Below are 12,703 nucleotides of genomic sequence, written 5' to 3'. Positions count from 1 at the left end.
TAATTAATGTATTCATAATAATTAATGGAATAAAAAAGTGTTTGGAACGACATGATGGTGAGTAAATGATGATAAAATGTTCATTTTTGAACTATTCACTGCTAATGTTATCTACAGAATTTGGCTAAATATACAAATTTCAAATGAGTAGTTTGCTTTTAGGGATAAATCCAGATGTCATTTGCTAGCTGGAACCTCAAATAAAAGAACGTCCTTGAAACGTATTAAACAAACTCTTCATCTAAAAGGCCAAAATTTGGACTGAAACACATTATTATCTGTTTACAAGCAATGTCTAAATGAATTGAATTTCAAGGGCGCAATACAACTCCATGTCTGATGAGATGAGAAAAAATAGATGCAATGTCCCTTAATATTATTCACAAGGTGAGGATGAATGTTACCCTGCATAACAGGATTCAGCTGAGATTAATCCAAACAGACAGGGATGATGGAGGGAAAGAAAAGGAGGACAAAAACCTTATTGGCTTCAGTGAACAGTGTAACACGAGTACGGCACTCTATTAAATATCTTCATAATGGACAAGAGACAGAGAGACAGAGACGCGCTCGCTAAGGTCAATTCATTATTCGAGTGCTGAGGGTGTCTGTGCTTCCAGCCGTTTTTTTGGGCGAAAGCGCTAAACCAGAGACGACAAGCTACAGCGCTGAGAAAAGGTCAAGTAGGCAACCTTTGCATGTTAACAGTTTAATGTCAGCTAGAAGAAGCTGAAACATCAGCAGGAAATTAGCATATGAAATTAGAAATGGTCAACGCCGCATCCAGAGAAGCTGACTGTGTGAGATAACAGCAAATTGGGAACATAGTGGTACTGCAAGTCATCTGTTCTTCACAACGCTGCTCCTGTGTGGGTATCTCTTTGTGTTCGCAAACAAGATTGAGAAGTACTGCCGTTTTAAAAATGTCTATCTGCTAAAGGGACATTTTGTCAACACACACACACACACACACACATATACAAATATATATGTATATATATACAGTATATATATATATATATATACATATACATCCACTATCGGTCAAAAGTTTGGAATCATTAGGATTTCTTTTTATGTTTTTGAAAGAAGTGCTCACTAATGCTGCATTTATTTGATTAAAAATACAGTGATACTGTGAAATTATTACTATCTGTTTATATTTGAATATATTTAAAAATGTAATTCATTCCTAAATTTTCAGCATCATTACTCCAGTCTTCAGTGTCACAAGATCTTCCAGAAATCATTCTAAAATGCTGATTTGGTGCTCAGGTATTATCAAGAATTATTGATTTTCAATTAATAATAATGGTTCTTATTCAGTGCTAAAAACAGTTTGTGCTGTTTTATTTTTTTGTGGACACCATTGTATATTAATGTCAGGATTCTTTGATGAATAGAAAGTTTAGAGTTAAGTTAAGTTAAAAGAACAGCACTTATTTTATTTAACATTATAAATGCCTTTACTGTACCTAATTTAATGCATCCTTGCTGAATAAAAATATATTATTATTAATTTTATTATTATTCAAATCTTACTGACCTCAAACTTTTTAATGATATTCACAAAAACATTAAGCAGCAAAAACTGCTTCCAACATTGATAATAATAAGAAATGTACCAAATCAGCATACACTGTATAAAAGTATTGTTGGTTTAACTTAAAAAGGTAAGTTACCCGGCTGCCTTAAAATTGTGAGTTAATAAAACTCACTCTCAATAAAAACTCAATAAAACAATTGAGTTAATACAACAAAGGAGATTGGTTTAATAAATAGAAACTCAAAATATTGTGTTATGGGAACCAAATTAATTATCTAAGTTGATTTGACAAAAGATAAAATGTTGTGATAACAAATCATGAAAATATTTTTTACAGTGTAGACTGTAGTAGCCTAATAGTTGTTGAAAATTTCCATCACTGAAATAAATTACATTTTAAAATATATTACATAAGAAATCATAACAGAAAAAAATAGAAAATAGCAATTTTAAATTGTTATATTATACAATATTAGTGATTTTACTGTATTTTTGATCAAATATTGAGAATCAGAGAAAATGATTTAAAAATGTTTCGTTTTAATCTTCAGAATGAACCAATTTGCTAAAATGAATTCCGAACAATGCATCAGAGATTGGCCCTGTGTCAAATGGCACACTCGATGCGGACTTTTGATCTCATGGCCTTCGCTCAAGCGTGTCCATGAGGTCCACAAGCCTGTAGGGTATCCCATTTATCATTTTATGATTCAGAAGGGTGCTCATGAGCAGCCCTCTTTACAACCTCTATGATCCAAAGCCAAACCTGCACTCAAATGAACTATACCCAACAGTGATGAAAAGGATTCTAGAAGAGAGTGATTGATTATTGCTCTGCTTGCATGGTTTTAAGGCTGCTATAAATAATGTGACACAGAAAATTTTTTAAAGTTAAATTGTAAAAAAAAAAAAATGATTTAAAAACACTATTTTGAGAACATTTGAGTCACTGTCACACTAATAACATTTTTACAATTTATTTGTATCAGTACTTTTATACTGGTCTAATTTGACCAGATAAAATGACTGCGAAATGCACAGTATCAGTGGCAACAGTAAGAATGTATTTTCTTTTAAAAGAGCGATCTGTCTTTTCTTTCAAAGATTATTTATAAACCCGGAGCTGTGTGCAAGAGTACACACCTAAAGGTTTACTCTCGAGGTGTTTGTCTCTTGCTGTTTATTTTTCCTCTTTTTCTCAGTCTTTAAGCTCTGTCTCTAACCAAGCAACAAAAAGGTTTGTTTGCTCAGACAAAACACAGACTGTTGCTGCATTCCAAAACAGGTTACTCATATTTTATCTTGGGATGTCGCGATGTGTTTATTTACACAGCATTTTATGTACACTTTCTTTATAAAATCTTTTATGTCTGGAGCAACAGGAGAAACTGGTAAACATTTAACAGCTGCATTCGTTTCAGACTAAACAAAGCAATGAATAAATCACAGAGGGATGTGTTACCGCTGTCACTGTTGTCATCCACCAGTATGATTTCTTTGAGCAGGTGTGCCGGGGTGTGGTTGACCACGCTGTGAACAGAACGCAGGATGACAGATAGAGCTTCGTTCACAAAGATGAAGACCACGGAGATCTGGGGAAGGTCATCGGGGTAGGTCAACTGCTTACACCTGGAGAAAACAGACATCAGTGTATTCAGTTTGCAGGTTATATATGTATATATAAATCAAATGTGAGGGCATTTAATGATGGGCTTACTGATGAGCGACACCTGCACGACGCACCGGTCTCGTATCTCTCACGGAGGAGCGGAAGCATAAAGGATGAGCGACGCCAGTGGAGATGGAGAGACCGGTGCGTCGCGCAGGTGTCACAATTTGTTGACAAAACCAAGATGTTCATGGTGCAAAGCTTGATCACAAACAAAGAAATCTATCAGTTAAAGAAAATTGTAAGAATTCTAAACCCTGATCTTGTAAATGATAATAATAACTAAAAAGCCAAACGTGATGCATGGGTTTTTAGTTTTGTTTTTATTAGCTTTTGCTTGTTTTTGATTCTCTTCTTTTCTTTTAAAAATGAATGAAATTAATATTGCTTCCTTGAATATTAATGGAGCTAGAGATTTTAAGAAAAGAATGGAAATTTATGAATTTGTGAAACAAAACAAGTTAGATGTGGCGATGCTGCAAGAAACTCATAGTGATCTAAAAAAATGCTTCTGATTGGGCTAGAGAGTGGGGTGGTCATAATACTTCACTTAGTAGTGGAGTAGCCATTCTTTTCGCCAAAAAGTTTAACCCACGTTCCTTTCAAGTAGAAGAAATAGTAAAAGGTAGACTTTTAAAAGTAAGAGAATGTTATTGTTTTTATTTGTGTGCACTGTCCTGTCTCCGCAATAGAGAGAATGGTGTTTTTACTGTGTTACAAAAATGTAATCAAGAAGAGTTTTTGTTTTTGGGAGGTGATTTTAACTGCACTTAATCTAATCTAGACAGGAATCATTTAGAACCTCATATATCTTCTAGAAATCGATTTATTCAATTTGTTAAGATGCATGAACTGTGTGATGTTTTTGAGACGATTAAAGGGCATGCAAAAACAGTATACTTGGACTCATGTGCCTGATAAAATCATTTATATGGCAAGATTGGACAGATTTTACGTTTTCAAACACCATTATAATGTTATAAGGAAGTGTCACAATGTACCTGTTAGTTTTTCTGACCATTGAATGGTCAAATGTAATCTTTTAAAACCCCAAAGTGCTTATTGGCAATTCAACACTGCATTATTAAGTGACAAACATTTTAAAGAATGTTTTAACTTTTTTTGGGAAGATTTTAAAACTAAGAAAGGTTTTTATAACTCTGTACAACAATGGTAGGATGTAGGAAAAGCACAAATTAAGCAACTTTGTTTATTTGGAGGCTGATATTTTAAAACTCCAAGAATTGGCAGAGTCTACTGGTACAAGAGGTTTCTTAGACTTACTTTTAGATTGGCTGATCTACTTGGTTCCAGGAAACATGGGGCCCTGGTCAGGTCGAGATTTAAAAATACAAATCAAATGGATGCTTAAACTAAATTCTTTTTTAATTTAGAAAAAAAGAATGGTCAACATAGAACCACTCATGCTTTACGATCTGAATCTGAAATTTTTTTGACAGATCTTTTGGATATTCGCCAGAGCAACTGCCCTGTTTTTATGAGAATTTATATAAAAGTGAAGTTGCTGTAGAGCTAGAAAATGAGTTTTTCTTTGAAAAGAGCAACTCGTCCTCTGAGTATGAGTGAGCTACAGAAGGCACTTCAAGGGATGGTGTCTGGAAAAACACCAAGCATCGATGGTATACCAGTGGACTTTTACAAGTCTTTTTGGTCAACAATAGGAGAAGATCTCATAGAAGTCTTGAATACCAGTCTGGCAAGGGGTAAACTGCCTCAAAGTTGCCTCAAAAAAGGAGATCTTGGAGACATAAAGTGTTGGCGTCCAGTTTTTTTGCTCTGCAGCGACTACAAGCTTTTATCGAAGGTCTTAGCTAACAGACTGGGTAATGTAATGGACAGTGTTATTCATCCTGATCAAACCTACAGTGTCCCAGGTAGATCGATATTTGACAACATTTCTTTTATTCGTGATCTTATCGAAGTCTCCAAGATGCTAAACCTAACTTGTGGTTTTATTTCATTATCAAGAAAAAGCTTTTGATCGGGTAGAACATTGTTTTTTATGGAAGGTTTTAAATGCATTTGGCTTTAGTGAGAGTTTTATTAACTACATTAAAGTCCTTTATAATGATGTGGAGAGTATTTTAAAGGTCAACGGTGGTTTATGTACTACTTTTACAGATTTTAGAGGCATAAGACAGGGTTGTGCATTATCTGGAATGTTATATTCTTTAGCAATTGAGCCTTTGTTAAATCAGATAAGGTGTAAACTTCAAGGTGTAATTTTACCAGAACGAGGGAATAAATTGATACTGTCGGCCTATGCAGATGATGTGACTGTGTGTATCAATGGACAAAGTGATATTCAGGCTTTGTTAAATTTGTTGAAAACTTTAAAAAATATATCTTCTGCTAGGGGATTGGAAAAATGATACACTGGAGTGGCCTGGAGTGGGGAAAAATTGGTTTTAAATATTTAAGAATTTTTATTGGAGATGAAGTAGTTACACAAAAAAACTGGGAGGGTATAATTGAGAAAGTTAAAGGTCGACTTGGGAAATGGAAATGGCTGCTTCCAAAAACGTCATTTAGAGGGCGAGTTTTAATTGCTAATAATTTAGTGGCTTCTTTGCTGTGGCACAAGTTTGTTTGTCTAGATCCCCCGTTAACTTTGTTAAAACTACAAGCACTGCTTGTTTTTTTTTGTGTGTGTGTTTTTTTGGGATAAGATGCATTGGGTCCCGCTAATGTGTTTTATTTCTTTCCAAAGAAGAAGGTTGTCAGGGACTGATACATCTGCAAAGTAGAATAGCTGCTTTTAGATTACAATTTGTGCAAAGACTTTTACCTGTTTCAGATGTTTTTAACTGGAATTAGATTGTAGAAAGATTGATTTTGAATAGATTGGGTAATTTTAATTTGGGCAGGACAATTTTTTTGATGGATCCACTGAAATTAAGTTTTCCTATGTTACCTGTTTTTTTATAAGAATGTTTTTAAATTGTGGAATCTTTTTACTTTTCAAAAAGTGGAAGACTCAAAATCTCTTTACTGGCTATTAGAAGAACCTTTAATCCATGGGAAGCGTTTGGACTTAACGAACAATTTTTTCCTCCCCGGACTAAACAAAGCACGTATTGACAACAAAATAGTGACTCTTGGCCGTTTGCTGGAAGTAGCTGGACTTGATTTTAAAAACAAGGAAGCAACATCTCGATATCTTGGAATCAATTCTACTCGCGTTATAGCACAACTTCTTCAGAGATGGGAATCTGCTATAAGTGATCAAGAGAGACTTTTGTTATTTGACAATAAAAACGAACTGTCATCCAGACTTGGAAGAGTGTTTTCCAGGTTTGATTTTTGCTCTTAAGTTGGATGGGTGCACTGGGTTTTATCTTGAATAAGCTGATTCTTTAAGTGTTGATTTTTTTTTTTCCGGTGACAGAAAGCTTTTGTATACTGTGTAATTGTTTTTAACAAGAAAAAGTTGAATAATAGGATAGAAACACCTTGGCTAGTTGGATAGTTACACTTTTTTTTTTTTTTTCAAGTTGAAAGAAAAAAACAAAACAAAAAACTGAATGGAGAGTCTTTTACAAACCACCTTTGACCAAAAAGACAGGAGACTTACATTGGAGAATTGTTCATGGTGTTATTCCAGTCAATGCTTTTACTTCTGTCTTAAATCTTGAAAGCACTGATAAGTGTCCTTTTTGTGATGACAGAGAAACTATTTTCATGCTTTTTTAAACTGTTACAGACTAGAACCACTGTTTTCTGTTTTAAAAGATGTTTTTAAAAAATGCAATGAGGTATTCTCACAAGAGATTTTCATTTTAGGATGTAAATATGTCTTAAAGAAAAAGTTTGTGTGTCAACTGCTTAATTTTGTGGTGGGACAAGCAAAAAATGGCCATCTATTTGAGCAGGAGAAAAACTTGAACAGGATGTAGTACAAAACATTGTTGTATTGTTTTTTAACTTGGTACAATCTAGAATCTTAATTGATTTTTATTATTATACATGTATTGATGATCTGCTTTCCTTTGAAAATATTTGGAGCTGTAATGATGCTCTATGTGCTATTTTTGAAGATGAATTAATTTTCACACTTTACTGATTTATATTAAGTTTATTTTGATTTATTTTTTATTTTTTTTATTTTTTTTGAGGCTATATAATTGTAACAAGATGAATTTTTGTAAACAAAACCTTTGTGAATTCTCAAAAAAATCTGCTTTTAATTAAACTTTTTCTAAGGAAATATTTGTTTTGGGTGCAAAATATGTGCAGAAAAGAGGAATTGATTGTCAATTTTTATCTTGGGTCAAGCTAAACTAGCTATCTATTCAAGTAGAAAAAATAAGATTGAACAAAGACCTGGACATAATGTTACTGTGTTGTTTCCACATCTTATAAAGTCTAGAGTGTTGATTGATTTTAATTTGTATAAATCTATGGATGATCTTATTTCTTTTGAACTAAAATGGTGTAACAAAGGAGCATTGTGTTCTATGATTGAAGATGAATTATTTTTTACACATTTTCTGTAATTTTTATTCTCTGTGATAATTTATACCTTGTGATTTGTTTTATGTAGATTTGTAATAAAGAGCATTTCAAATTCAAAAAATTCTCTCTCTCTCTCTCTTTCTCTCTCTCTCAAACTGCATTAATGACTGCATTAGTCTGCTATTACTGGCTGAAGCCTCCGTTACTAGCTCTAAAATTACTTTTTGGAATGAGCAACGGAGGCCTAGGATGAGATGCGTAAGAAATTAGTCCTACACACAAGAGTGTTTTAAAGACAAAAACCTGACAAAAGTCTTGAAATACAACATCTGAACAATGTTTTGAGGTGTGGTAACCTGTTGATTTATTTAAAACTAATGCTTTGTGTTATGGCCGGATTACCACCTCGGGTATGCATTATTTTTCTAATAATTCAGACGTCTTCAATTATTCCTTACAAAATACAACTCTAAGTCTCAAAACTTAAGATTAGTTAAATATGCCCATATTGACTGCATTCTAGCTATTGACAAAGACTGACAAGCCCCTAAATTCATTCCCACATGTACCCGTATCTTGTGGGGAAAATTGAGGCATGCCAACATAGCCTTTATTTCACACTGTAAATGCAGACTAGTTACTATGGCAACCATAAGTTCTTGATCAACATCTCACTGTGAAATCCCTCCCTCTATCCATCCTGAGCCCTGGGAAAACAGCATGAGGCTCCTGCCTGTGTGGACTTTACTCTCAGCTCTTTTAATATGTCTGAGGATTACGGAGCTCAGGAATAGGTTATATTTCATAAAATACGATTACAGAGTCTAGGTTTGGCATTTAGCAGATTAAAATTCTCTGGGCAATCACATTATTGAAGAATACCAAAGTTGTTTGCTCACAAAAAAGGTATACTGAACAAAAATGGATCAAATTACATACAACCAAGACAATAAAAGCATATATGTGCATCAATATTGCACTGAACTGGAAGATCAACTGGTATTAGTTAATAATGAGCATCGGTACAGTATATATTCTAAAATGTGCAGACACTACAACAATACATACACATACACACACCTGAAAAGCACTGTTTATTTCATTTGTATCTTTGATCTTATTTTATTACTGACTCTTTTACAAGGCACTTGAGTATTATTTTCTTGTTTCCTTTCTCTTCTACACAACTTTTCTTCTGATTTATTTGTTTGTGACCTCTCTTTCACTATGTGTTTTCAAATCCCTTCTATTAATAACACACGTAAATCAAATGTCACACGTAGGAGGCAGTACAAACCTAACAACCTGCGTACCTTTCCTGTGTCTTCTATTACTTTGTTCTCTTTTCCTATTGGTCTCTGGGATTGCCAGTCTGCTGTAAACAAAGTTGATTTCATTACATCTAATTCTAGTCATTCAGGTCTCAGCCTATTGGCACTGACTGAGACCTGGATCAGGTCAGAGGACACTGCCACACCTGCTGCCCTCTCCACTAACTTCACTTTCTCACACACCCCTCGCCTGACCGGAAGGGGTGGAGGTACTGGTCTTCTCATCTCAAATGTTTGGAAATTTGATTCTTTACCACCTCTGTGTGACAACAGCTCATTTGAATTTCATTCCATCACTAGTCCTATTAAAATCCATTTTGTAGTTGTTTATTGTCCCCCAGGTCAGCTTGGCAGTTTACTGGAGGAGCTTGATGTGGTACTCTCATCCTTCCCGGAGGATGGTACACCTCTCATAATTCTTGGAGACTTCAACATCCACCTAGAAAAATCTCAGGCTGTTGATTTCCACACTCTGCTTGCCTCATTCGATCTCAAACGAGTATCCACTGCGGCTACTCACAAATCAGGTAACCAATTGGACCTTATTTACATGCGCTTCTGCTCCACTGACCATAAACTGGTCACTCCGCTGCACACCTCAGATCACCTCCTCCTCACTCTCAACCTGCCTCAGAACACAACACACACTCCTCCACAGGTCACCTTTCGGCGAAACCTATGCTCACTCTCACCCTTTCGCCTATCTTCTTTGGTCTCATCAACACTTCCTCCACCTGATCAGCTCTCAACACTAACAGTGCAACTGATACTATTTTCTCCACTTTAACATCCTGCTTGGACAAACTTCTGTCCCCTTTCCTCCAGGCCAGCCCACGCCACACCCTCTGCCCCCTGGTTATCTGATGTTCTCCACGAACATCGTTCTAAACTCAGGGGTGCAGAGAGGAAATCGACAAATCGAAAGATCTTACTGACATTGGTCTTTATCAATCCCTTCTCTCTTCCTTCTCTGCTAATATCTCTACTGCTATAATGACTTACTATCATAACAAATTAACAATTCTTCTGACTCTCGCATGCTTTTCAAAATCTTCTCCTCTCTTCTCAAACCTCCACCTCCTCCCCCTTCATGAACCCTAACAGCAGACGATTTTGCCACACTTTTCATAATTAAAACAACCACCATCAGCGGCCAATTTACCAAACCACAAACTGACACGCACATCTTACCAGCTAACACACACATTCTACCCTCCTTATCTCTGCTTTCAGAGGCAGAAGTATCCAAACTCCTCCTTTCCAATCGCCCTACTGCCTGTCCGCTTGATCATATTCCCACTAATCTACTTCAAGCCATTTCTTCCTCAGTTGTACCCGCACACCATCAACACCTCTCTTCACACTGGCACCTTTCCCACAGCATTTAAGCAGGCTCAGGTAACCCCACTGCTTAAGAAACCCACTCTAAATCCAGCACGTTTGGAAAATTACAGACCGGTATCCCTTCTTCCATTCGTTGCGAAAACACTTGAAGGAGTTGTTTTCAACCAGATATCTTCCTTTCTTACACAGAACAACCTCCTGGAGAACAACCAGTCTGGTTTCAAAAGTGGACACTCAACTGAGACTGCCCTGCTCTCAATAATTGAAGCTCTGAGACTGGCAAGACCAGCTTCCAAATCCTCAGTTCTCATCCTGCTAGATCTGTCTGCTGCCTTTGACACAGTTAACCACCAGATCCTTTTGTCAATCCTAAAGACGAAGGGCATCTCGGGAACCGCACTCCAATGGTTCAAGTCTTACCTCTCAGGTAGGTCCTTCAGGGTGTCTTGGAGGGGTGAAGTGTCTAAGACCCAACATCTAGCTACTGGAGTGCCTTAGGGCTCAGTGCTTGGACTATTTCTCTTCTCCATCTACATGTCATCACTTGGATCTGTGATTCAGAAACATGGCTTTTCCTATCACTGCTACGCTAATGACACACAACTCTTCCTCTCATTCAAGCCTGATGATCCAACGGTAGCTGCTCGCATCTCAGCCAGCCTGACAGACATTTTTGGCTGGATGAAGGACCACCACCTTCAACTAAACCTTGCAAAGACAGAGCTGCTTGTGGTCCCGGCCAACCAAACACTACACCACAACTTCTCCATTCAGCTTGGTTCGTCATCCATAACTCCTTCCAGGTCAGCCAGGAACCTTGGAATTGTGATTGATGATCAATTGAACTTCACAGACCACATTGCTAGAACTGCCCGGTCCTGCAGATTCGCCTTATACAACATTTTCACAGTACTGTAGCTTTGCAGGAAGGTTTCTTCAAGCGTCTTGGAGACGTTCCCGCAGTTCTTCTGGAGTTCTTTAGTTTGTCTCAGTTTTTTCTGTTTCTTCATGTAATCACAGACGGACTCGATGATGGTGAGATCAGATCATACCGGCTGTTGTCAGACTCCTTGTGCATACAGAAATCTCACTGGATTATTACAATTAATGGCAAAAAGAATGTTTGGAAATGTAAACTGATATTTCCTACTGACACACTACAGCAAAAGATATAAATAACTGACTTAAAACCATTTTTTTGGGGGGGGGGGGGGGGATATTGACATGCCTAAGACTTTTGCACAGTACTATATATATATATATATATATATATATATATATATATATATATATATATATATATATATATATATATATATATATAACTATCTGCATTTTGAAGAGTTCTATACAGTGTTTCAGTTGAGGACATTTTTTCATTTATACTGCAAGACAACAATTACAGATCACAGATGACTAATGGTCCACTAAAACAATGAGTTTGGCAATTTATGCATGAGAATTTCTTTCATTACAACCTCCATAAATGATTTTCCTATAAGATCTGAGGTCAGCAGGCAATTGTGCCTAGTCTAACACAACCGCACTATCACTCTAGCACGAATACTGGTATTTTTATGCGGAATGTTAAACGGTGAAGTCTTTTTTGAAATAACAAGCATAAAATGTCCCTGTCTGACAGACATCACAGAAATACTGTGTCCAGAGAAATCACAAAAGTCTCTGTTTTAGCCCAAGGCTCTGTAAACGGCAAAAAAGATCTGACCATGGCTTGTGTGTTATAGCCGATCAGAAATCCTGGAGTTGCACCTCTACCCGTCAGTCATACTATGCACTGGGGTTTGCAGCATTGACTTTGAAGGATGGAGGTTTAGAGAGGAGGTATGCAGTTGAAGGGATGAGATGTGGTCTGATTCCATGGCAACTCTAGTCCTCGAGGTCCACTTACCTGCAGAGCTTAGCTCCAACACAGCCAGGACTTGACATTAACACCTGCCAACCCACCAAATGCAGGTGGATTTCAGCAGTGGCGTGTAACATAATCACTCCCACTAGCCACTTTGGCGGGTTAAACGCTATATTAAATTAAATGAATATATATGGTGAGGGTTTCAGAGTGAAGCGCAATGCTTTAATTATTTACATGCATGCAGGTTAGGTGTTTCTTCCAGCGTCTCAGAGATCCATTCACAGTAAATGCTGACGATATGTGTCTTTGCGTGTGCTGTTTGTTTGGGTTTTCAATAACATGCATTTGGGAAAGCATATTAAGTCTGACACGCTTTGGGTTTCATAGCGAAGTGTTGCACTGTTATTATGTACATGCGCGGAGCGTGTCTCAGCAGCTCAGGTGAACAAACTCCATCTCTGCATATG

General features: G+C 36.6%; 1 protein-coding gene across 4 annotated transcripts in view; it reads right to left on the bottom strand.

Moving 5' to 3' along the window:
• The window catches only part of galnt9 (polypeptide N-acetylgalactosaminyltransferase 9), a 115,661-nt gene that overhangs the window by 54,643 nt on the left and 48,315 nt on the right, over positions 1-12,703 (bottom strand). For all 4 annotated transcript variants that reach the window (XM_079871686.1, XM_079871687.1, XM_079871688.1 and 1 more), the window contains one exon: positions 3,009-3,175. In XM_079871686.1, the coding sequence (XP_079727812.1) occupies positions 3,009-3,175 (167 nt within the window). The remainder of the gene's footprint in view (positions 1-3,008; positions 3,176-12,703) is intronic.

The sequence above is a fragment of the Squalius cephalus genome (genome assembly GCF_949319135.1).
Source record: "Squalius cephalus genome assembly, chromosome: 5".
In the NCBI taxonomy this organism is placed as follows: domain Eukaryota; kingdom Metazoa; phylum Chordata; class Actinopteri; order Cypriniformes; family Leuciscidae; genus Squalius; species Squalius cephalus.
The sequence above is the reverse complement of the archived record's forward strand: the minus strand, read 5'-3'. Positions and strand labels throughout refer to the sequence as shown.